At 41.7% G+C, this 22,947-nt stretch overlaps 1 protein-coding gene across 1 annotated transcript in view; it reads left to right on the top strand.

Moving 5' to 3' along the window:
* The window catches only part of LOC135212726 (mediator of RNA polymerase II transcription subunit 10-like), a 30,215-nt gene that overhangs the window by 1,926 nt on the left and 5,342 nt on the right, over positions 1-22,947 (top strand). Inside the window, exons 2-3 of the mRNA XM_064246431.1 lie at positions 10,198-10,281; positions 10,656-10,731. Of these exons, the coding sequence (XP_064102501.1) occupies positions 10,198-10,281; positions 10,656-10,731 (160 nt within the window). The remainder of the gene's footprint in view (positions 1-10,197; positions 10,282-10,655; positions 10,732-22,947) is intronic.

The raw sequence follows: 22,947 nt of genomic DNA, 5'->3' as shown, positions 1-22,947 counted from the left end.
CCAATAGTGGTGGCTGTTACCGCTTGGTCATTTACCCTAGGTATGTACTTCTCTTTGTAGATCTGTTGAAAGAAGAAATTGAAATTGTTCCTACACAATATACAAATCCTCAGTCCTTTACATGAGGAATTATTTTCAGCGCATTTGGAATTACGGCCGTTAAATTCTTGAACATGGATTTAATGGCCGTGTGGCAGGCAGGTAGGCCCGCCTGCCCGGATGTAAACACTCCACTTTTTCTTTCGGCCGTCTTCTGATGAAGACGTGTTTTTGTGAGCTCTTGCTGACTGGCCGTTGATCATTTTCCAGGTGGGATCTTTCATTTTTTATTTTTCGAATAAATATGTACAGGCAGTTCCTGGCTTATGACGGGTTCAGCTTATGACATTCCGAGGTAACAATGCTTTTCAATTATATTTATCAGAAATTATTTCCGGGTTTACGACGCATGTTCCAGGGTTATGGCGCTTACAACGCTGATCTGCCAGAAGAAATATGACTCCAAAAATACAAAATACGTAATCAATATTTGAAGTTTTGTTCATGAAACTTACCTGACAGATATATATATATATATAGCTGTATTTTCTGAAGTCCGACAGAATTTCAAAACTCGCGGCACACGCAGTGGGCGGCCAGGTGGTAGTACCCATTCCCGCCGCTGGGAGGCGGATATCAGGAACCATTCCCATTTTCTATTCATATTTTTTCTGTCGCCGGTGCTGGAAACAATTGTTTGCAGTACCTCCGCCTAGGATTTTTGGATTTACTTGTCTTTAAGTATCTGGATTGTCTTTTGGTTATAGATTCTGGATTGTTGGATTGGCATGCGCAATAGTGGACTGTTTTTTTTATTTTGGATTGGCTTTTCTGCAAACGTGATGTCTGGATCAAGTGCAGTGAGTTTCAGAGTGTGTGTGTGAAGAGTGATTAAGGTGAGGCTACCTAAATCATCGGTAGATCCCCACACAGTATGTATGGGGTGTAGGGGGCATGTATGTTTGTTGGATGATCGGTGCAATGAATGTGAAGGATTGACCGATGATGGATGGAAGGTGTATGATTCCTATCGGCGTAAATTGGAACGCGATAGGATCAGGAGGTCTTCCTCCAGGAGCGGTTCTACTAAAGGTAAGGGAAGTAACATTTCACGTGCATTAACACCTGTAGAATTTGTCTCTCCTAAACCTTTGATGTTGCCTTCGGGCCCTGATTCTGTGTCTGGAGAAGGTAATGCCCTTTCTCTGGTTTTGGAGTCGTTACGTACTCTTGAATCAAAAGTGTTGGCCTTAGAAACTGGCCCAGTGAGAGTGTGTGATCATGCCCCTAGTGTTGTGGAGGGGGCGTCAGATCGGCCCCATAATGCCTCTAGGCCTAGACCGCTATCGGACTCCCAGGACTCAGGGAGTGGGTATGTCGAAAGCCGCAAGAGGGTTACGGGGGCTCCCTACCGATCTGGCGTCCCTTCGGCAGGCCCTGTTGCAAGTTCCCAGGCTGCCAAGGAGCGCGCACGGGTGCGTATCCTTAGGGACTGTTTTTCGTCCTCCGAGGCGTCCTCCCCGCGCAAGGGGTGGAGCGCTCAGAGAGACTTGCGTCCTCTGAAAAGGACTTTTCGTAGTGAGGACGCTTCACGTCCTATCTCTCCAGTGTCGTTGCGCTCTTCTCCGGATGTGTATGACGCCTTTCCGCCTCAGAAGAGAGGTAGGATGTCATCCGGTGATGACGCTGAGATGCGCTACAGTCGCTGTGTGGAGAAGCAGGTAGCTGTACCTGTGAGAAGGAAGGAGGCGTCCCCTCGCCCCTCGTCTTCTCGCAGGCTCAGTCCTGCTCCTTCTGTTGGTTCTTCGCCTACGAAGAACATCCTTTTGTCCCTTCAGGACCAGTTATCTTCTTTGATGGCTCAAAGGACTCGCCCAGCAGCAGTCGAGCCTAAGCGGAGGAAGGACGTCAGGCTGCCTGTCAAGAGGACGAAGCAGTCTCCTTCTCCCTCTCCGCGTTCGTCTCTTTCTCCGAATGCGTCTCCTTCGGTTCATCACCGATCTCGTTCTCCTGGTAGGAAAGCTTGTCGTCAGGACGCTTTCGTTCCCTCTCAACGTCATGGGCAGGCTGCTCAACGAGACGCTCGAGAGGATGCTCAGGACGCTTTTGAGGACGCTCAGCAGGTCGCTTTCCAGGACGCTTCGGAGGACGCCGAGCAGGAAGAGGACGTGCAGCAGGACGCTCGTATGGACGCTCAGAGTGACGTGTCTCCTCATAAGGAGTTCGTTAGCGTTCAGAAAGACGCGTTAACTTCTAAATCTGCTCGCTCTTGTAAGAAGAGTAAGGACGCTTTGGATAGTAGTAAAACAGTCTCGGTCGTCTCTAAGGACGCTCAGCGCCGTCAAGACGCTCTGCCTCCTTCGAGCAGTAAGGATCGTCGTAAGGACGTTAGCTTGGATGAGGCTTCTGCTTCCAAGCAGCGGAGGTCTTTGATCAAGGCCAGACCCGCTGGACGTACGCCCTCTCCGGATGGGCGGTCTCCTATTCCTCTTAGGGAAGAAGGAGAGCTGAGTAGTCCGGCGGACTCGATTGAAGAGGAACCTTCTTCTGTTTCGTCCGTCTTGGACTACAAGGTTCTTGTGCAGCTGTTACGTTCGTCTTTCGGGGACAAGTTTCAGCCTGCAGCTCCCAGGTTTCCTCCCTCGCAGTTTTCGTCTTCCAAGTCGTGTAAGACCCCGGAGTTTGTGGAGATGAAGACTTCGCTGTCCACCAAGAGGGCCTTCAAGAAACTCCAGGACTGGATGGATCGAAGGAAGGATCAGGGCAAGTCAACTTTCGCCCTTCCTCCCTCTAGACTCAGTGGTAAAGGGGGCGTTTGGTACGAGACCAAGGGAGACGTGGGTGTGAAGATCCCTTCGTCAGCTCAAGGGGACTTCTCTAGTATAGTAGATGCCCAGAGGAGGTCCCTTTTATCCACAGCTAAGGTGTCTTGGACGCCTACGGAAACGGACCATCACTTAAAAGGACTGCTACGAACTCTCGAAGTCTTCAACTTTTTGGACTGGTGCTTGGGAGTTCTAGATCTGCATTCTAGAAGCCCGGACTCGCTCAGTTTGGGGGAGCTGTCCAGCGTGCTATCGTGCATGGACAAGGCCGTCAGGGATGGTTCGGAAGAGCTAGTTTCGCACTTCGGAACGGCATTCCTTAAGAAGAGAGCTCTTCTGTGTAACTTCACCGCTAGATTGGTTACACCCGCTCAGAAAGCGGAACTGCTCTTTTCACCTCTTTCGAACCATCTCTTCCCCCAGACTTTGGTCAAGGACCTGGCAAGTAGCTTGCAGGAAAAAGCTACGCAGGACCTCTTAGCTCAGTCCTCAAGACGTTCAGCAGTTCCGTCTACGTCATCATTTGTACGACCTCCTAAGAAGGTTAAACCCTTTCATGGAGCTCCTCCCTCGAGAGCAGCTCCTCGAGGGAGAGGGCTTTCAAGAGGAAGAGCTTCCTTCAAGCCCAAGACATCGAAATGAAGATCATGTCCTTCAGACACCAGTCGGAGCCAGACTGAAGTTTTTTGCGGGAGCATGGAGAGAGAGAGATACGGACCCTTGGTCCCTCAAGATCGTGGAGCAGGGGTACAAGATCCCCTTTTTGGATCCTCCTCCTCTATCCACGACTCCCAGAGACCTTTCTCCGTCATATCAGGGAGAGAAAAAGCGGATTCTTTTCGATCTATTAGATCAGATGATCGAAAAAAGAGCGGTGGAGCAGGTCGTGGACCTGGGGTCACCAGGATTTTACAACAAGATTTTCCTGGTACCGAAGCAGTCGTCGGGTTGGCGTCCAGTACTAGACGTAAGCAGGCTCAATCTTTTTGTAGAAAAGATCAAATTCAAAATGGATACGCCTCAGTCTGTTCTAGGAGCCTTGAGACCGGGCGACTGGATGGTGTCCTTAGACCTGCAGGACGCGTACTTTCACGTTCCAATCCACCCTCTTTCAAGGAAATATCTAAGATTCGTTTTAGGAAACAAAGTCTGGCAGTTCAAAGCCCTTTGTTTCGGCTTGAGCACGGCTCCGATGGTTTTTACCGTCATGAAGAATGTGGCGAGGTGGTTACACTCTTCAGGGATAAGAGTTTCCCTATACTTCGACGATTGGCTTGTCAGAGCGTTGTCGAAGGAGAAATGTCTGAAGGACCTTCAGTTAACATTAGCCTTAGCGAAGTCCCTGGGACTTCTTGTCAACCTCGAAAAGTCACATCTGACCCCGACAAAGTCCATCATGTATCTGGGGATTCAGATGGATTCAGTGGCTTTTCAGGCGTTTCCGTCTCAGGAACGTCAGCGGCTAGGCTTAGAGAAAGTCTCAGCCTTCCTGGGGAAAGAGACTTGCTCGGCGAGGGAATGGATGAGTCTGCTGGGCACCATTTCCTCGCTGGAAAAGTTTGTTTCCTTGGGAAGACTGCACCTCAGGCCTCTCCAGTTTTTCCTTGCGGAGGAATGGAAGGCCAAAGACGATCTGAATGCGATCTTGAAGATCTCAGAGTCTGTGAAAAGCCAACTAAGATGGTGGCTCGATCCTCAGAAGTTGCAAGAGGGCTTATCCCTAAATCTTCTGAGCCCTGACCTAGTGTTGTTTTCAGACCCTTCCATTTCGGGCTGGGGAGCAACACTAGGAGGGGAAGAAGTGTCAGGCTCCTGGAGAGGGGAACAGGCAGTCTGGCACATCAATGTGAAAGAACTGGCAGCGATCTTCCTGTCGCTGCAGTTCTTCGAAGAAAAGTTGACAAACAAAGTTATCCAAGTCAACTCAGACAACACCACAGCCCTCGCATATTTGAAGAATCAGGGAGGAACACACTCCCGGACTCTGTTTCACCTGGCAAAGGAGATTCTGCTGTGGGCAAGGGTGAGAAAGATCACGATCCTGACGAGATTCATCGCAGGAGTGCAGAACGTCAGGGCGGACCTTCTCAGTCGACAGGACCAAATCCTGCCGACAGAATGGATCTTGCACCAAGACGTGTGTCAGGAGCTTTGGAAGTTGTGGGGACGTCCTCTGGTCGACCTATTCGCGATGTCGAGGACGAAGAGGCTTCCTCTGTATTGCTCCCCGGTCTTGGATCCAGGAGCAATCGCTGTGGATGCTTTGCTCTGGAGTTGGACGGGCCTAGACCTTTATGCCTTCCCACCATTCAAGATCATGGGGGAAGTCATGAGGAAGTTTGCGGCTTCAGAAGGGACAAGGTTGACCCTGATCGCCCCGATGTGGCCAGCGAGAGAATTGTTCACAGAGGTCATGTCATTCCTTGTAGATTTCCCAAGGACGTTGCCCTGGAGGAAAGATCTACTTCGAAAGGTATCACCAAAACCTCTCCGCTCTGGGTCTGATTGCGTTCAGACTATCGAAAAGTTGGCCAGAGCGAGAGGTTTTTCGAAAACAGCTGCGAAAGCGATCGCAAATGCAAGGAGAGCCTCTTCAAGAGCTGTCTACCAATCAAAGTGGGCTTCCTTCAGGGCATGGTGTAGAAAGGAGGGAGTTTCCTCTTCCACAACCTCTGTGAGCCAGATAGCCAATTTTCTACTTTTCTTAAGAAACATGCAGAAATTGGCAGTCCCAACCATCAAGGGATACAAGAGCATGTTGTCAGCAGTTTTTCGGCACAGAGGCCTGGACCTCTCTGACAACAGGGATCTTCATGACCTCTTGAGATCGTTCGAGACCATGAAGATTCCTCAGGCGAGGCCTCCTTCATGGAACCTTGACGTGGTTCTTAGACTATTGATGTCAAGTCCGTTTGAACCTCTTCACTCAGCGTCTCTTCGGAACTTGACAAAGAAGGCTCTTTTCCTAACTTCTCTGGCGACGGCGAAAAGAGTTAGCGAAATCCAAGCTTTTAGTAGCCGAGTGGGCTTCAAAGGAGACAACGCTGTCTGCTCTTTGAGTCCAACTTTCTTGGCTAAAAACGAGAACCCGTCTAACCCCTGGGCTAAGAGCTTCGAGATTAAGGGTATTTCGAGTCTGGTGGGCCAAGAACCAGAGAGAGTCCTGTGCCCTGTCAGGGCTCTCAAGTTCTATGTTCATAGAACGAAGGAGGTACGAGGTCCCTCAGGTAATCTCTGGTGCTCTGTGAAGAGACCGGAATTACCTTTGTCAAAGAATGCTGTGGCTTTCTTTCTGAGGGACGTCATTAAAGAGGCTCATTCATCTTGCCGGAAAACTGATTTGAGCCTCTTGCGAGTGAAAGCTCACGAGGTCAGAGCTGTCGCTACCTCTCTTGCCTTCCAAAAGAATATGTCAATCAAGGACATCCTTGATGGCACCTTTTGGAGGAGCAATTCTGTATTCGCCTCACATTACTTAAGAGATGTGAGAACGATTTACGAGGACTGTAGTTCTCTTGGACCATACATTTCTGCAGACACAGTCTTGGGGGCTGGAGGTAGCTCTTTCCCTATCCCTTAGTTAGGAGTTAGGTTAGTTTTTAATATATTTTGTGTTTTTGGTTGTTGGTGAGATCTTGTGTGAAGATCTCCCATCCATTAAATTAACTTTCAGGGGGTTTTGGTCTAGTTGGTCAGGTGGTGGTCAGTTGCTTCATAGCCCTCGTATGTATGGTTCGATGGTCTTGTCACGTTGAGGTCACGTCCCCATTGACAGAGCATCCAGAGCGCACCAGCACTACAGGTCTCCACCTGGCTGGCAACTCTGATTGAGCAGAAGCAGGCTTAAGTGACAGTAATCACAGAGTCTACTTTGCTAACAGGTGAGGAACCAAGATGTACATCATCTACTTAATTTAGTTTCCTACAAATCCTATTCTGTCTCTTCCCACCATCCGAAGGTGGGATTCAGCTATATATATATCTGTCAGGTAAGTTTCATGAACAAAATGTTATTGTTATAATACAATTAAGTTTGTTCATACTTACCGGGCAGATATATATAATTAAGGTGCCCACCCTCCTCCCCTCAGGAGACAGTGGCATTGATAAAATATGAATAGAAAATGGGAATGGTTCCTGATATCCGGCTCCCAGCGGCGGGAATGGGTACTACCACCTGGCCGCCCACTGCGTGTGCCGCGAGTTTTGAAATTCTGTCGGACTTCAGAAAATACAGCTATATATATATCTGCCAGGTAAGTATGAACAAACTTAATTGTATTATAATAATAACATTTTTTTTATGAAAAATGCAATAAGAATGCAGTTTACATTGTTTTTAATGCACCCAAAGCATTAAAAGTAAGGTTTTCTTTGTATTTTTGACAATGTTCTGGCTTATGGCGATTTTCAGCTTACAACACGTCCCGAGAACGGAACCCCCGTCGTAACCCGGGGACTGCCTGTGTATTCAATTTTTATATTAATAATTGATTGAATTTAATCATTAATATGCAAACCCACTTTTTGTGATAGCCTTGATAGCCTCCTTTCTACTTTGTGTTAAGGGTTTACGGCAAAGGTATGCCAACATCTTTATTAGTACATATTTTCGACCTTTAACATGAGGACAAGACATGTATTCATCTGAAATTTACGCTTACGCTTTGGGAATTACCGAGGGGAACTTCAGAGGTTTGTCCTTTTTTTTTCTGGTAATTCCCCTTCTCCTTCATCCTTTAGCTAGCAATCGGACGAAGGTAGAAGAGGGAGCATGTGGTGTTGGTGTTTGGGGGATCTCTCATTTTGGAGGGCGGTGCCCTTGGATGCGAGAGGAGTATCCTTATTGCATTAAATCATATTTCCTTTATTTTACAGACTAATAGTGGTGATTGTGATTACAGCAGTATATGGTTGGATAGCTCTTCGTGTTGGTTATCCTAACCTTGGAATTGTACCTTTGTCTCATAGCATGCTGTGATATTGGTCCTCGAGTGTGTGTACTGATCCCCTGCTGGAAATCATATTCATTTACCACTGCTATCCTGGAGTTACGTCAATGGACAAAACCTTGGCCGCTGCCCTGTGATTATTAACTCTATTCCTGCTGGTAAATACTATACCTCATCCTGTAGAAGGAGTCTCGCAGAATTTGGAGTAGTCGAAGAGGAAGAGAGCTCATCAAGTGTTGTCATCTTCCTGTTCTGAATCATCATATTTTCATCAGTCTCCACCCCTTCGACTTCTAAGGCTCCCTGCCGAAGAAGAAGGTAGTCTCCCTCCCTAAGAAATCTGATCACAGGACTTCTAAGTGTCTGCCTCCTCAAATACATAGTACCCCAGACTTCCCTTATGACTCAACGATCTTATTCAACTTTGCAAATTATCAGAATGTCTTCGTGACCCTTTCTGGCTGAGGAAAGAATGGTTTTTGTACCTTCTTCGTCTAATTGTGGACTTCACATGACTTCTCCCTCAGAAGAGGTCGCTACTGACACAGCCCCACCTGTTCAGGTTCCACCAGGGATTGTCTGCTCTGTCTCTGACAGGATTTCGACTGTCAAGCAACTGGTTAGAGCGAAAGGCTTTCCAAGAAAAGCTGCAGAAGCCATTGCTAGATGTTGCAGATCATCTGCTAGCAAGCTCTACCAGTCAAAATGGTCAGATTTTAGAAATTGGTGTAGAAGACATAACATCCCTTCTTCTGATAACACTATTGCACAGATAGTGGATTTTCCTTTATTTTTCATATCCTCAAGGAAACTATCTTCAAGTACCATTAAAGGGTATAGAGTGATGTTAAGCTCAGTGTTCAAGCACAAAGGTCTAGACGTCGGACACAACAACGACATTAGCAATCTTATTAGATCCATGGATACTTCCGAGTCAGAAAAGTCTAGAGCAGTCTCTTTGAATTAGACGTAGCACTGAAGTGGCTTTCGGGGAGAATCTTACAAACCCATCCACTTGGTATCACTAAGAAGACCCTTTATTGGTAGCTCTGGCTACGGCTAAAAGGGTCAGCGAATTGCAGGCTTTAGACAAAAGAGTGAGTTTTTCCCAAGGTAATACTGTCTGTTTTTTGTTCTTGGGGTTTCTGGCAAAGAACGAGGATGTGAACAAACCTTGGCCATGTTCTTTTACCATTAAGAATCTGATGGATATCATCGGACCAGAGGAGGAAGATCGTCTTCTATGCCCAGTGAGAGGGTTCTGCTATTATTTAAAGAGAACAAAAAAGATTAGAGGACCTGCAAAGTAATCTTTGGTGTTCTGTGAAGTCTCCGCCTCATCTGATATCTAAGAATACCATTTCCTTTTTCTTAAGGAGCTTGATAGTGGGGGCACACACAACTCCAGGAAGAAGTATTACTTTCCAGTAACGCTAAGGCGCATGAAGTGAGAGCCGTAGCGACTTCTCTAGCTTTTAGGCCTATGTCCTTAGAAGCTATTATGAACTCTACATTCTGGAAATGTAGATCAGTTTTTTTCTGTTCATTATCTTTAGGATATCAAAACTGTTTTTGTGAATTGCTCCATGTTGGGTCTGGTGTCGGTGGCTGGCATGATGTTGGGGGAGGAAGCATAAGGGGCTGACTGTCCCTTTAGTAATGTCCTTTGTTGTCTTGGCTGTTGGTGTTGAGTTTTGGGAAGCCTGGGGGTACTGGTTACCCGGAGTACTCACCAGTCATTATGGTAGGGTATCACTGGTTGTTTTATATGGTGTAGGTGTGGTTGTTGGTTTTTATCTGGTCTATGCCAAGGGCAAGGGTATCAATAAATAACTTTCACCAGTCATCGGTGAACCTCCATGACTGAAAAGTTATTTCCCACTAAAGTAGGGGTAATCATTGGCCAAAACTGCCACGCCTTCTATAGGTTAAGAGAGTGATGACCAGAGGCAGTATTCATGTGCAACGCTCTCTTGCCAGGTAAGGTACAAAGAGTATTTGATAAATGCTTGCAGTACGTATTCCTATATTGAGTCATTACTATAGTATACATATAATGTCTTCAATGTAGGTCATGTCCATGATTCCCACCTCCATAAGAGGGGAATTAGCTATAGGTAATTACTTGGTAAGATACATGTGTAAAAATTACATTTTTATAATAAAATTAGATTTTACACATGCTTACCAAGTAATTATGTAATTAAAGCCACCACAAAATTTGTAAGATTTCACTGCTGAGGTGGTGAGTTTTCAGCTATAGGTAATTACTAAGTATGTGTAAAATCTCATTTTTATTATAAAAATGTCATATTTATTAAGTATTTCAATGTAATTTCATTACCTTATTTAATAGTTAAACTAATTACTTGTTCTTACAGGCAAAACATGATCACAAACATGCAAGATATAGATAAGTTACGTTCTGCTGTACAGGATGTTCTAGTTCCACTTGAAGTATTTGAGTAAGTGCAATTTCAAGCTTTTAATATTCTCGGGATGGCTGTTTATTTACCATCCGTGTTATAATGTACAGTGTTTGCCCTCCAGGGGCGGATCTTTCTTTCAAAACCTAATGTCCGTACAGAGCATATATTGCCAGAAGGAATTAGGAGAGTTCATGAACTATCTTTATACTTGCTCATCAGAAGTGATTATATACCTTTAGCCTCTAGTTGGGATATTGCCAGTATTGAAGCTAAAAAACTGAAAATTAATACAGTACTTTTATTGCTAAGCATAAATCTGTTCTGACGAAACTTCAGAATACTACAGCACTGTTTGGTTCTGTTAAAAAATAACAGTCTTGTCAAGTTTTGATTTATTCCATTGGCTTCAGGTACATTGATGGAGGCCGCAATCCCCAGCTATACACCAAAGATTGCATGGAGAAAGCTCTTGCCAAGAATGAGCAGGTATGGTTTCATTCATTAGTTAACCTATGTTTTTCTTCATACTCAGGTATATTTTTTGCATAAATCTCTTCACTTATTTTTTATTAAGGCTGAAGAATTAATTTAAGTTGATGGTAATAGAACTCTGTTGTTGTATTTTAAAGATTATGTTTTTTGGTTATAGAATTTATATGAACAAAATAAATTCACAAATTCATTACTTACCTATATGTAATTAACTCATTCGTGGTCTCCACAATTCCTAGAAATTCCATTCCACTTTCAGCAGCACTGTGCATATAGTTCAGGGAAGCAATGAACTTTGCTTTTTGTGTAGTTTGTGTAGTCAATATATTTTGCTGTAATGAAAACTGTAAGGTTAGGAGGCAGGAAATTCATTTATAATATAAGTAATGGATATTTATGATGAGAATTTATGCATGCAATTTCATGTAAGTAACTTACCAAGTAATTACATAGTTATTGTCTAGCTATTACTGCAGCTTAAATTTTGAAATTTGCGGTAGTTCTTTTCTTGTTTTAGCATAGGTAACTAGTCCCGTCCACTTTTGGGGAAGAATAGGTACAAGAAAGCTGAAGAGCTCAATTCATTTCTGCTGATCAACAACTGACTGCAGTCATTTGAGCAGCTTGATTTTCTATTATTTGTGATTAATCTTACCTACTGTTAAAGTTAGCTATGTCTCCGCGCCGATTAGGAGAATCGGCATTCAAACAAAAAATCCAATGACTGCCCGGATGACTGTCTAGTTTACCTGTTCAACACCAGGTGTATTTCGAATGTTTTAGGTCTTGCCAGAATTCTCCTTGCCACCATTGCATTTAGGCAATTGTTGGTATTCTATGAAGTTTGGCTGTTTTACACCTGATTACGGTATTGTAATTTTATTTTCCTAGGATATCTTCCACTGGAAGCAAAACCAATAACAGGCTGTGTAGGAACGATTTTGGTGTAAGCAGGATGTTGGAATTTGAAGTAGGTCAGCATTCGGTATGTACTGGTTGCAGGGGTACAGAGTGTGATCTTGGAACTAGATGTGAAGAATGTAGGGAATTGTTGTGAGAACTTGATGCCTGAATATGTCAGATGTAGGAAAGAAGGGCAACTGATGTTGTGATTGCGATTAGTTACCTCAGGACTTAAACATGTCAGTTCGATCCTACTCCATCTGCAAGTTCATAACGGGGAACGTTCCGAATCCCTTTGTAGTGTGCGCTCTTTTTTGCATTCCTCTGTTAGAAGTAAGGTGTTGGTGCCCTCGTCTGTATGTAGCCCAAACCTAGGACTGCCCTGCGACAGTTGGTAATGACCGCTGTCAGGGAACTGAGTTGGTTCTCTGGACGATGGGGTTCTGTGCTCTCGAATACCTACTTCGCCCTTTTCACAGTCTGAATCTCGTTTTAACGTGTTCGCCTAAGGGCCGTTTTGTTGAACGTTAATCCTCACTCCCTATGCACATTCTGCTGTCATCAGCAACTAGTTTGAGGTGTTAGCATACATAGGATTAATAATAATATATAATACTATAGGCATAGACATTTTTATTGAGGTAGTGTCTGTAGCAAGTTTACACATTTCGATATTTTATCAACTCAGTCGACTGTTTATCCAAACTCATATTTGTTTTGGTTATTCTAAATTCTCATCTGCTAACCTATTCCGCTTTCTTCGTAATACTTGCGTTCATTCTTTGCCTGCTTTTTCTTCGGCTATCGGCAAATCTCTTACTTCTGCCTCGAGTAATTTCTCTTTCAAGTTTACACTTTATAGTATCTAAGGTTCTCTCGTTAGATAGTGTTCTAGCTTCAGAGCTTTCTAACGATGTGTCATATAAGAATGCTTTCGAGTGTAGGATCACTTTCGGACGAGGCGGGAGAGTCGTTGTAACTCCTCTCCCCCCACCTCCCAATCTTTCTCATTTTCTTTTGCGCCTCGTTATCTTTCCTTCAGTTGACTCATGTGGATGTAACTGAGTCCTGAGTCACTTAAGACTTTCTTCCTTTCATCAAGTCGTGGATGCGATACAGTACACGGCTGCTGTCGCCTCTTATCAACAAGTGTCTGTTTCTCCAAGGGTTGGAAAAAAAGAGCAATCCTTTAAGCTCTTTTGTTTACCTTCTGTCGGCAGCTGTCTCCTGTCACCCGCTGGCAGAAGAAGAGTTTGAAATGGACTAGGAGAAATTCTTTCGGTCTTTATGCTTTGCTGTATCCTCATTTAGTTGAGGAAAGAGACCACATAGAGAATATGTCTTGCTTGTCTTTGCGTATTTCGGCGCCCTGTAAATATTGGAGAAGAGAACCAAAGTTTTCTCTCTTTAGAGTGCATTTCGTAACTTTTCTCGTACTCGGACACACAAAACTCCCTTTGGGTCTGCTGTGGTTTGTCTTGTTTCTTATAAAGTCGCGGAGAGCAGAGGACTGCCTGTTGCAATACAAATGCTTATGATGTCTCGTCTCTGTGTCAGCTTAGAGAAGTGGAGGCGCCAACCCAGCAAGTTTAAGCCAGCATTTGGCTCCAGCAGGAGTTTAGTGAGGAAGAGAGTTGACTCATTTTTGATGCTGCAGGGTAATGCCCTCATGCTTATACTCACTTGTTCTGGAAGAAGTGAGATCACTTTTGCTTCCTGTCTGATTATGCAGCTCAGGTTAAGGCAATAAGGGAGTATCTATTGGTAGTCTTGTTTTATACCATCTGGGGATAATTGTAGATCTCAGGCTCTGGGATAATGACAGTTGCAACCTCTTAGCATGCATGGAGAGACTTGGGAGCAGTACCTTGCATGGTGGGAGACAGTGAAGGGGAGTTATGATTCATTTTTGGTTGTCCTCCACTGGTTTAATCTCCCACTTAATGAATGGACCAGGCAGTAATACTAATCAAACCTTTTCATTTACTTTTCACATCGGCAGCTACATAGGTCGGTGCATTTCCATTGTGAATTCTTGCATGAGCATCGTCCTATACACATACCCCTTTTGCAGGCACACTTCACCAGTTCACTGCAGGCCTGGGATGCAACAGGCAGGTTGGACCACACAGGATGCTATGTGCATGTCAAAATGCCACCCAAAGCCTTCCGGAGTTGGAGGCTTCTGTTCACATTGATCAGTGGTTGCCCAAATTCCAGCTTGATAAACTGCACACAGTGTGTGCTGTAGAAGGGCTTTTTGTGTCGGGGGATGTTCTCCATTGTCCTATTCTTCTGAGAGAAGAGCTCCCTACGTGCCTCATTCACAGACTCCAAGTTGCTTGTTTTACTGTAGATGATTATGGTGAAGCGCTCAAGCAACTGAAATTCCTTGCAGTTCACTGTCATGGTCATGTATGGTTGATTCATAATATTCTTGAAAGCCTCTGTCACCTCCTTGTAGGCATTCCAAGCCTCCCATACTGATTTTTTCCCTTTGCCAAAGAAAGCAGACGTTGTATCACAACCCATGAAACTGAAACATAGGCAGTGCTGATGACCTATCTTTCCCCAGAGTTTGGCAAATAGCATTGACATCCAGGTACATGAAGTTCTTTCCAGTGCCAGAGGCTACCCAGATTGCTGCCATCTGATGTTGGCTGGTCAGGGAATGGTACTGGTCTATCAATATGATAGTGGCGTCTGTGTCAACAGTACGTACTAAACAAGTAGAGCATCCCTTGTCCAGTGCATCTTTCAGGTGAATGACTATCTTGGTATCGGCCTCTTCATGATCACATCATAGCATGGTGTTGGCTGAATCTCTGCTGATCTCATATGTGCCTGACGTTATTAAGATCTTTCCATTTGGTCAGTCATTAGAATGAACTTTGTCTGAAAGAAACTGGAAAAGCTCCTCCTTTCTTGTGGAATCCTGGAGGAAGTCGGACCAGTCGCCAGGCACCTTTGTTGGACCACTAACCTTTCTGCGTACACCTTTTCCCCTTTCTTCTCTTGCTGACACCTTGATACTTCTGACTGTAGCTGTCTTATACCACATAAACTCTTCTGCAGGATTTAAGTTGATTCAGGATGTGGGGGATGAAAACACCATTAGCATAGTCATTGAATGTGGTAACATTAGTAGGGGAAAGCATTTGCACCACAGCGGCACCGTCAAGAATCCTTACATCCAGAAATGGCGGAGGTTCCTTCCGAGCATTTTGTGTTTCTTGCACAAGGATACTAATGAGGTTGGACTTCTTTCCTTGGCATAGTTTTCCTCTTTCAGATAGAGAAGGGGGATGTGGATGATTTTCATGCTTAAAGAAAGTTCTCAAATCTGTATCCCTGTTCTGAGCAACTATGTACAAGACATTTCTCGTGTCTTAATGAAGCAAGCTTGAAGCAGAATGTACCCTCTTCTATCTGATTTTCAACATGCATGAAGAGTCTATGAAAGCTCTTACCTTGAGCTTCTTCACATTTGCAGTTTCATCCATGGAAGCTTCTCTTGTCTCACTAGAGAACGATGGCGATTCCAAAAACCAAGGCAAGCAAGATGATATTTTGCCTCCTGGGCAGTAAGGTCAGTGGCTCCTTCAATTCTGTCCATTAGTCCTGTTTCTTGTAGATCCCTGGCCATAAACTTGACATTTTCATCTGTGCCTAGAGTTGTAAGTTCATGGAGAAATCCATCTTGCTTAATGCAAAATATGCAACTGGTGGTGTCAAATGATTGGCGTGGTCATCGCTGCCTGCCTTCGTGGGCACTGTCTCTCTTCCTCTTTTTTACTCTTTCCAGTCTGTTTGTAATGAACTGTGAATAACAGGATTTGTGCCACCGTGCCTGATTCCTAATGAGGTCATCCACTGTGATATTCCTGCTGAAATTCAGTGGCACTGGCAATGAGTTCAGTTCTCTGAAGTGAGTCACATTTTCTAGGAATACTACATAGGCCCCTGGTGCTGACTTGTCTATTCCATGTGCATTCAATGGGCAGCGCAGGGATTCAGTTGTAGTTTGTTGACAAATAATGCACTGTGTTCATTCCATTCATGAAATTCAGTCTTCAAAACCTGAAAATACAGAAAATTGCAACATATACCAGATAAACTTACAACATATAGCAGACATAATGTAATAAGCATGTATCTGAATAATCAATTATAATCCTGCTGCTCAGATCATTTGGCGCTGGTTCTAGAATTGAAGCCTGGCTACTGAGGTATACCTGGAAAAAATTTGGTGCTTTTATCCATAATGTCCCCTTCAATGACTAAACTGCCTCAGTATAACAATAAAAAGGATATATAATTATATAACACACCACATTACTTTGATGACCATAGTAGCTCTGTTCAGGACCTTCTCAGGTTGCTAGTGGATTTTCCAAGACTCCTGCCACAAAGCCCAAGTCTTCTCAGACAGCTGCACTACCATCGATTCCACCAAGGACTATCCACTCTTGCTCTGACAGGCTTCAGACTACCAGGAAACTTGTCAGAATAAAGGGCTTTTCATGACCAGCTGTAGATGCAGAGATGATTGTAAAGTGTAGATGTTAGCCTTCTTGTAGGTTCTACCAGCCAAGGAAGTCTTCTTCTTCTAAAACCTTTGACACAGATTGCAGATTTTCTGCTCTTCTTGAAGTCTTCTAGAGGTTTAGCTAAGTCTACCATCAGAGGATACAGAGCCATGCTAGGGTGTGTTTTTAGACACAGATGCTTGGATCTGTTGTTTAAACAGGATATTAGTGATTTAATTAGTCTTTGATAAGAGAGGACAGATTAGGTTGCCTGGTACCTGGACGTTGTCCTTAAATGGCTCTCGGCCCTTCCATTCAAGTCTTTCATAGATCTAACAAGGAAAACCTTTTTTCTTGTCTCTTTGTCTATGGCCAAGAGAATCAGTAAGCTGCAGACATAGATATAGAGTGGAGAGATTGGACAGCTTATGATAGCCAAGCCACTTTGTGATGTGCACTGCCTGGCATCATTGCTATGCGCTGATTATTATGTTCAGAAGGACATAACTCTTTTACAGTTAAGCCGTAAAGTTTTACAGATATGGCGTCATTACATTATGATCATGCTACATTGACTGCCAATTTTCTCAGCATTCTTTAAAGATTGGTAAATGTTCTCTGCAGCACTTACTAAGGACAGTGTGTACTTTATGTAGAAATAAAAATAATTATTCTGTCTGCTGTAGTTTTTATACACTTGAGCCATAAAGCTGACCAATATGCTGATATTATGTGTCTCTTTTTTTACCACCACAAATTTAAAGTTTTATTGCAGTGTCTTATCTAACAATTATCACAACTGTTGGTTCCCTTTAGCTGTGATAATTATGTAAGAATGCAATAAAATTAGAGGCTGAACTAATTATTATGGTTTTTTATTCATGGGTCAAACTGACTGGCAGCAAAATTTGACAACAGTATGCTAAAACAATTGTCATCTGCAACCCTGCCATCTCATATAAGCTTGATCCGCATTCATAATAATATCATGATAATAACCTAGGTTTAGTACCCCGATACCTAACGGCCAATGTTCAATAGTCTGTACAATCATTTTATTGGGTTTTAAAATTTACTTTATCTGATATTATTAATAGGGATACAATTAATGTTCTAGTTTGCAAGGCTGCATAAATATGCTGGCTTGCCCCTTCTGGTTACTTATTAGACAGTCTGTTTGGTTACCACATTGTTGCCTCCTAACATGTTCTGAACTTCAAAGTTTGTTGCAGAAACTTGAGCTCATGCATACCAGGAGGTTTGAAAAATGTTCTTTAGCAGAAAATACTTGCTCTTTGTTCCTCTCAGGAAATCTTAAACACAAAATTGACAAAAATTAGTCCTGAATCTCTCATACATATTATTAATACAGTGGTACCTCGAGATACGAAATTAATCCGTTCCGAGGCGGCCTTCGTATCATGAGTTTTTCGTATCTTGAACCGCATTTTACATGTAAAATGCCTAATCCGTTCCAAGCCCTACAAAAACACCCCAGTAAATTATATTTCCAGGCCTACAACACGTTCTAGGGTTACGACGCCGATCCGACGGAAGAAATATGACTCCAAAAAGGCAAAATACTGTTCATACTTGAGTAACATTCAACTGCATGTAATGTTCAACCCCATTTTTACTGCAAATATTAGGACTTTAGCATATGTCCCTTAGCAATAAGCCTAGCCTATGTTAGCGGTTGCTACTGTAGCCTAGTCTATGATTCTGACATCTAAACCTAAGAAGCTAAAAGCTTAGAATATGCCAATAAAATGTATAAATAATCAGTATGTACTCATTTCAAATAATTATTAATTAATCATTAACTATAATACACAAACAAAACAAAAAAAACCCTTCCAATCGTTTGTTTACATTCAGCTCTTACGAGTACCGAACGAACACCAAGCAATATTTTTTCCTAGGACACAGTAAGCCATAAATTTTCATTATTATCTCTCTTCAACTAATGAAACTACCAAACAGTATATTAACCATTCATTTCTATTCTTTATTCTATCTTTACCTAATGGAGATACTGAGTTACTGACAGCTATAATGAAACATATACGTAACGTAATATTAAAACGGAAGAAGAATTCTAAAAAATACGTATTTGTTGGCTTCGATGATGGTAGTCTGATTTATTTTATAGGTTTATGATATCTAATTCACAATTGTTTTTATTAAATGTATTTCATGTACTCATTTCAAATAATTACAGGCGGCCCGCGGTTAACGGCGCAATCACTCAACGGCGAATCGGTTTTACGGCGATCGTCAAAAATATTCATAAAAAAAATAAGGCATTTTAAAGGTATATTTACGGCACAAATTTCAGTTAACAGCGCCGCTAGCGCCGTTGTCTAACGAGTTCATACATATGTAGAAATGCCGTTCAGACCATAAAGGTTATGCAAATTATATTAACAAATTTTATGGAGAGTTATTACGTAGGTATTAGGGTAAAATATATGCCTCTGACGCTGTTCTATGCCGAGAATATCGAGTTACATAAGTGCAAATTTAGCTATGGATGTGTCGATTCATAATTGTTCATGCTTTTGTTTAAAATGTGTGTGAAAATGTATTATGTGAAAGGCATTTTTATTTTTGTACAGAAATATGATACAAAGGCAGCTTTTGAAACTGCCCTTCACGATACCGAATACGATGTTTTTATCATGTTCTTTCTTGTAAGCCGCCGCCTCCGCTCTTCCGAAATATCGATTTAAAAAAAGTGCAAATTAGCGATCGATGTCGATTTTATAAATGTTTATGCTTATTATGTTTAAAAATGTGTATGAAAATGTATTATGAATAGGGTATTTTTATTTCTGTGCAGAAATATGATAAAAAGGCAGCTTTTGAAACTCCCCTTCAAGTTATCGACTACGATCTGTTTTTCAAGTTCGGCGGCATACAAGAACGAACTTGAAAAACACATCGTAGTCGATAACTTGAAGGGGAGTTTCAAAAGCTGCCTTTTTATCACATTTCTGCACAGAAATAAAAATACCCTATTCGTAATACATTTTCATACACATTTTAAACATAAAAGCATAAAACCTTTATAACATCGATCGCTAATTTGCACTTTTTTTGCCGCCGTCTACCGCTCTTCCAAAAATATCGAGTTGTTGTTGAAAAAAAAAAAAAAAAAAAAAAAAAGTGCAAATTTAGCCATCGATGTGTCGATTTTTCAAATGTTTATGCTTTTATGTTTTAAAATGTGATAATATATTGCTTAAAGGTATTTTCATTTTTGTACAGAAATAAGATACAAATTAAGGCAGCCTTTGTAACTACGCTCCACGTTGTCAGGGGATGGTTTTTCATGTTCGTTCTTGTCCGCCAGTTCCGAAAAATGCATTGTGTATTTTATTAATTATGCATCTTTTCCTCTTTTCCATAAATCCTTTAAAAAAAGCAAAGTTATACATTATTTCACTGTATCCAAGAATAGTTGTATGTATTCTCATATTATTGTGTTTTTAAAATATACGGCAAACTTAAGCCCGTATTCCGCGGAGCGGCCAATGTTGTGGTTTGAAATCAGCTGATGAATACGAGTCTGTTTCACCACTATAACGCAATTCTGAGCGAATGCTCTTGCTTCTAGTTTAGCATAAACGAATATCTAGATACTTGACTTATATGAGACAGTTATTTTTCCTTATACAGCGTGTTTTTAGGTGAAATATTTATTGAATATGTCTCGTTGTGAATGTGAACTACTATTTATTTCGTTAACAGATTACGTTGGCGGCATGTTTTTAATTTGCGTAAAAAATTACGTGATTCCGTTCGCAATACGTAATCCTTTATATCATCGTAATACGAACTTTACGCTATTTATCTTATATCGGCGTGAAACCAACAGTAAAATGTGTTCTTTCAAGGACAGTAGTTTTGATTAAAATGATTTTATCCCAATTTTATCTATGGTTGTGTGTGACGGCAGACGTTTACTGCAGTTTTATCCTTGTTGCCGATGTACGATAATAGTCATTAGCAGTTTGAACAGTTTTCTCAGCTTCAGTCATAATTAGGTTTAAATTTAACGGTATATTTCCCGATTGATCTTTAATCTATATTGATCTCTGATCTATAGCGAATAAAGTTATTACATTAAGATATCTCAGTTCTATTCTATACATAACGCCATTTATAACAAATACGGTAATGTTGCACTGTAGTACGATGATCGAAATACAAGCCAAACAGATGTGATCGCCAGTTCGGTTGTACTTAGAAAAAAAAAAAGTCGTTTCTCGTTCGGTTGTTTTTCATGGTTGTACACGTTCACGCAACGAGTATAACGTTAAAACCATACTTTCATCATTCTCTTTTGCTGTTATTGAACTTATGTAACTAGAAGATGGATAAAGTTAGGCCATTGTAATTTGATCTCTCATAAAAACGAACTATCGTAAGACTAATGATCGTAACCTGAACACTACAGCTACCTGTACACTGTATAAACTTTATTATATCTTTGCATACTCTAGACACCCACATGTACTGTACAGTAAATTCTATAGTACTATACTGCATAAATATAATTTTACTTATTGCGCCGTTGTGGGATTACGGCCCCTTTGACTGGTCTTAGAGTTTCGAAAGAAGGTGTGCGGCGGCCGTAGGCTTTAAAATCGCTCAGCGTCGAAAATCGCTTGGCGTCGGTGCCCAGGAACGGAACCCCTGCCGCTAACCGAGGGTCGCCTGTATTAAGTAACCATTAACTATAATAAACAAACAAAAAAAAAAGCTTCCAAACTTCTGTTTACATCCAGCACTTACGAGTATCGAACGATCGCCAAGCAATCACTTTTCCTAGTTACACCAGTAAGCCATAAATTTTCATTATCTCTCTTCAACTACTGAAACTACCAAACAGTATAATAAACCATTCATTTTCTATTCTGTATTCTATCCTTACCTAATTTTTTTTTTTTATTAAATGTATTGCACGAATAAGTTTTTCAATTTACAGCATCCTTTTACCAATAGAATACATAAAGCAAAAGGGGTAGATGCTGACCAATAGGAGAGCAGGATTTTATGGGGTGACTAGCATCAGGAACCAATAGAAGAGGGGGGAGGATGGTGGCGAGTATACTCGGTTGGCGGCGCGCGAGTTTTAAAATTGCTCTCGGTGGTCTGGGCGAATCTCGGGACTTTACAGCAACAACCTTTCGTAACTTGAGCAATTTTCGTATGTAAAGCCGTAAAATTTTTCGTATTTGCTTTCGTATCTCGAGTTTTTTGTAAGTTGAGCCTTTCGTATGTTGAGGTACCACTGTAACAGGCTGCCTACACTGACCTGCAGACATTTTTAAGGTATATTTGAACCTGCGAGGCTACTCACACATCTTACAAGATAAACTTTATTTAATTACTGTATAAATGTAATTAAAATCTGCATCAATTCATATTCATATAGTTATGATTCAGGGGAAAGTATACTCTGCGTACTTTACATAACCAGATCAAAGCATCTGAACCATGACATAAAAGCTATTTGTACAATGTAAAGCTATGTAATATGTCATAGTCATACTGACCTGTAATTCAACATATACTTAATTACATTGTACAGTCCAAGTTAGGATAGATTGTAAAAATAACTTTCATAACTAGCCAAAACTTAAACTGTATTTCATAGTCCGTGGAGAGGGACAGATAGAAAAAATCAGCATTCCTGAAGGTTATGCCAAGTTAGGCTACTTTTGTTAAGCTAAGGTTAGGCTATGGTAGGCTACCCTTGGTTATATGATGATCAACCCTGGTAGACTGGCCAGTTGGTAAAGTTTATTTGTAGGCTAGATAGTTGGTAAAGTTTACTTTGAAAGCTATAATGGAGTATAAATTTTGGAGTACAGTGGACCCCCATATTCGCATTCTCCGGATTCACAGATTTCTCTCTGGAACGTTTCCTCGCAATATTCGCGGAAAATTCGCACATTCGCTGCATTTTTATAAGAAATATCCAACTTCCCTTTTTTTTTTTTTTTTTTTTTTTTTTTTTTTTTTTTTTTTTTTTGTTTTTTTTTTTGCCATCGTAAAATGGACATTTTGTGATAAAGCTATTAAAAAAACCAGGTATGAAAATTTTTAGTGGTTTTTTCTTGAGTTTTAACTAACGAAATAGGAGGTTTTAAGCATTTTTATAGGGGTTCCAACTATTCGCGGGTTCTAACTATTCACGGGGTGGCAAATACGGGGGGACCACTGTATAGGGTAAAAACAAGGTAAAATTTAATAATAGCCTACTACCTTTGAGTGTTCTGGCAGAACAAATTCAGCTGAATCCTTTGCGTACAAGGAGGTTTGAGAACTTATTGATGACATGGTAAATAACAGTATAATGCTTCATTAACTCTTAAAGGGGAACTTCTAGTTGTATTTAAGCTGTTCCATATGTAGTAGTATTCCATTTAAGTACCCCTGGTGAAAATTCTTTTTTTTTTTTTTTTTGAAAGGTGTGTTTTCTTATTTTTTACAACCAATTTTGTATTGCATCATGGGCGCAGCCATTTATGTGTGGCTCATCTGTTATGCATGACGTCATGTCACAGTAGGCTCAGACAGGCGGAACTTTTCCGAGGGCACAGCATGCCCAGATAATATCATTTTGGTTTGTATTTGTCAGCTGAAAATATATGATTGAGATGGTAAATAAAGAAGTAGCCTGAAGTAGGCCTAGTTAGGCATACAGCCCTAAATTGTAAAACCCTATTAATTAAACTACGTAGTTAAAAAGGACTAAGTTTAGAAA

This window comes from Macrobrachium nipponense, chromosome 41, assembly GCF_015104395.2.
Source record: "Macrobrachium nipponense isolate FS-2020 chromosome 41, ASM1510439v2, whole genome shotgun sequence".
Classification (NCBI taxonomy): domain Eukaryota; kingdom Metazoa; phylum Arthropoda; class Malacostraca; order Decapoda; family Palaemonidae; genus Macrobrachium; species Macrobrachium nipponense.
The sequence above is the reverse complement of the archived record's forward strand: the minus strand, read 5'-3'. Positions and strand labels throughout refer to the sequence as shown.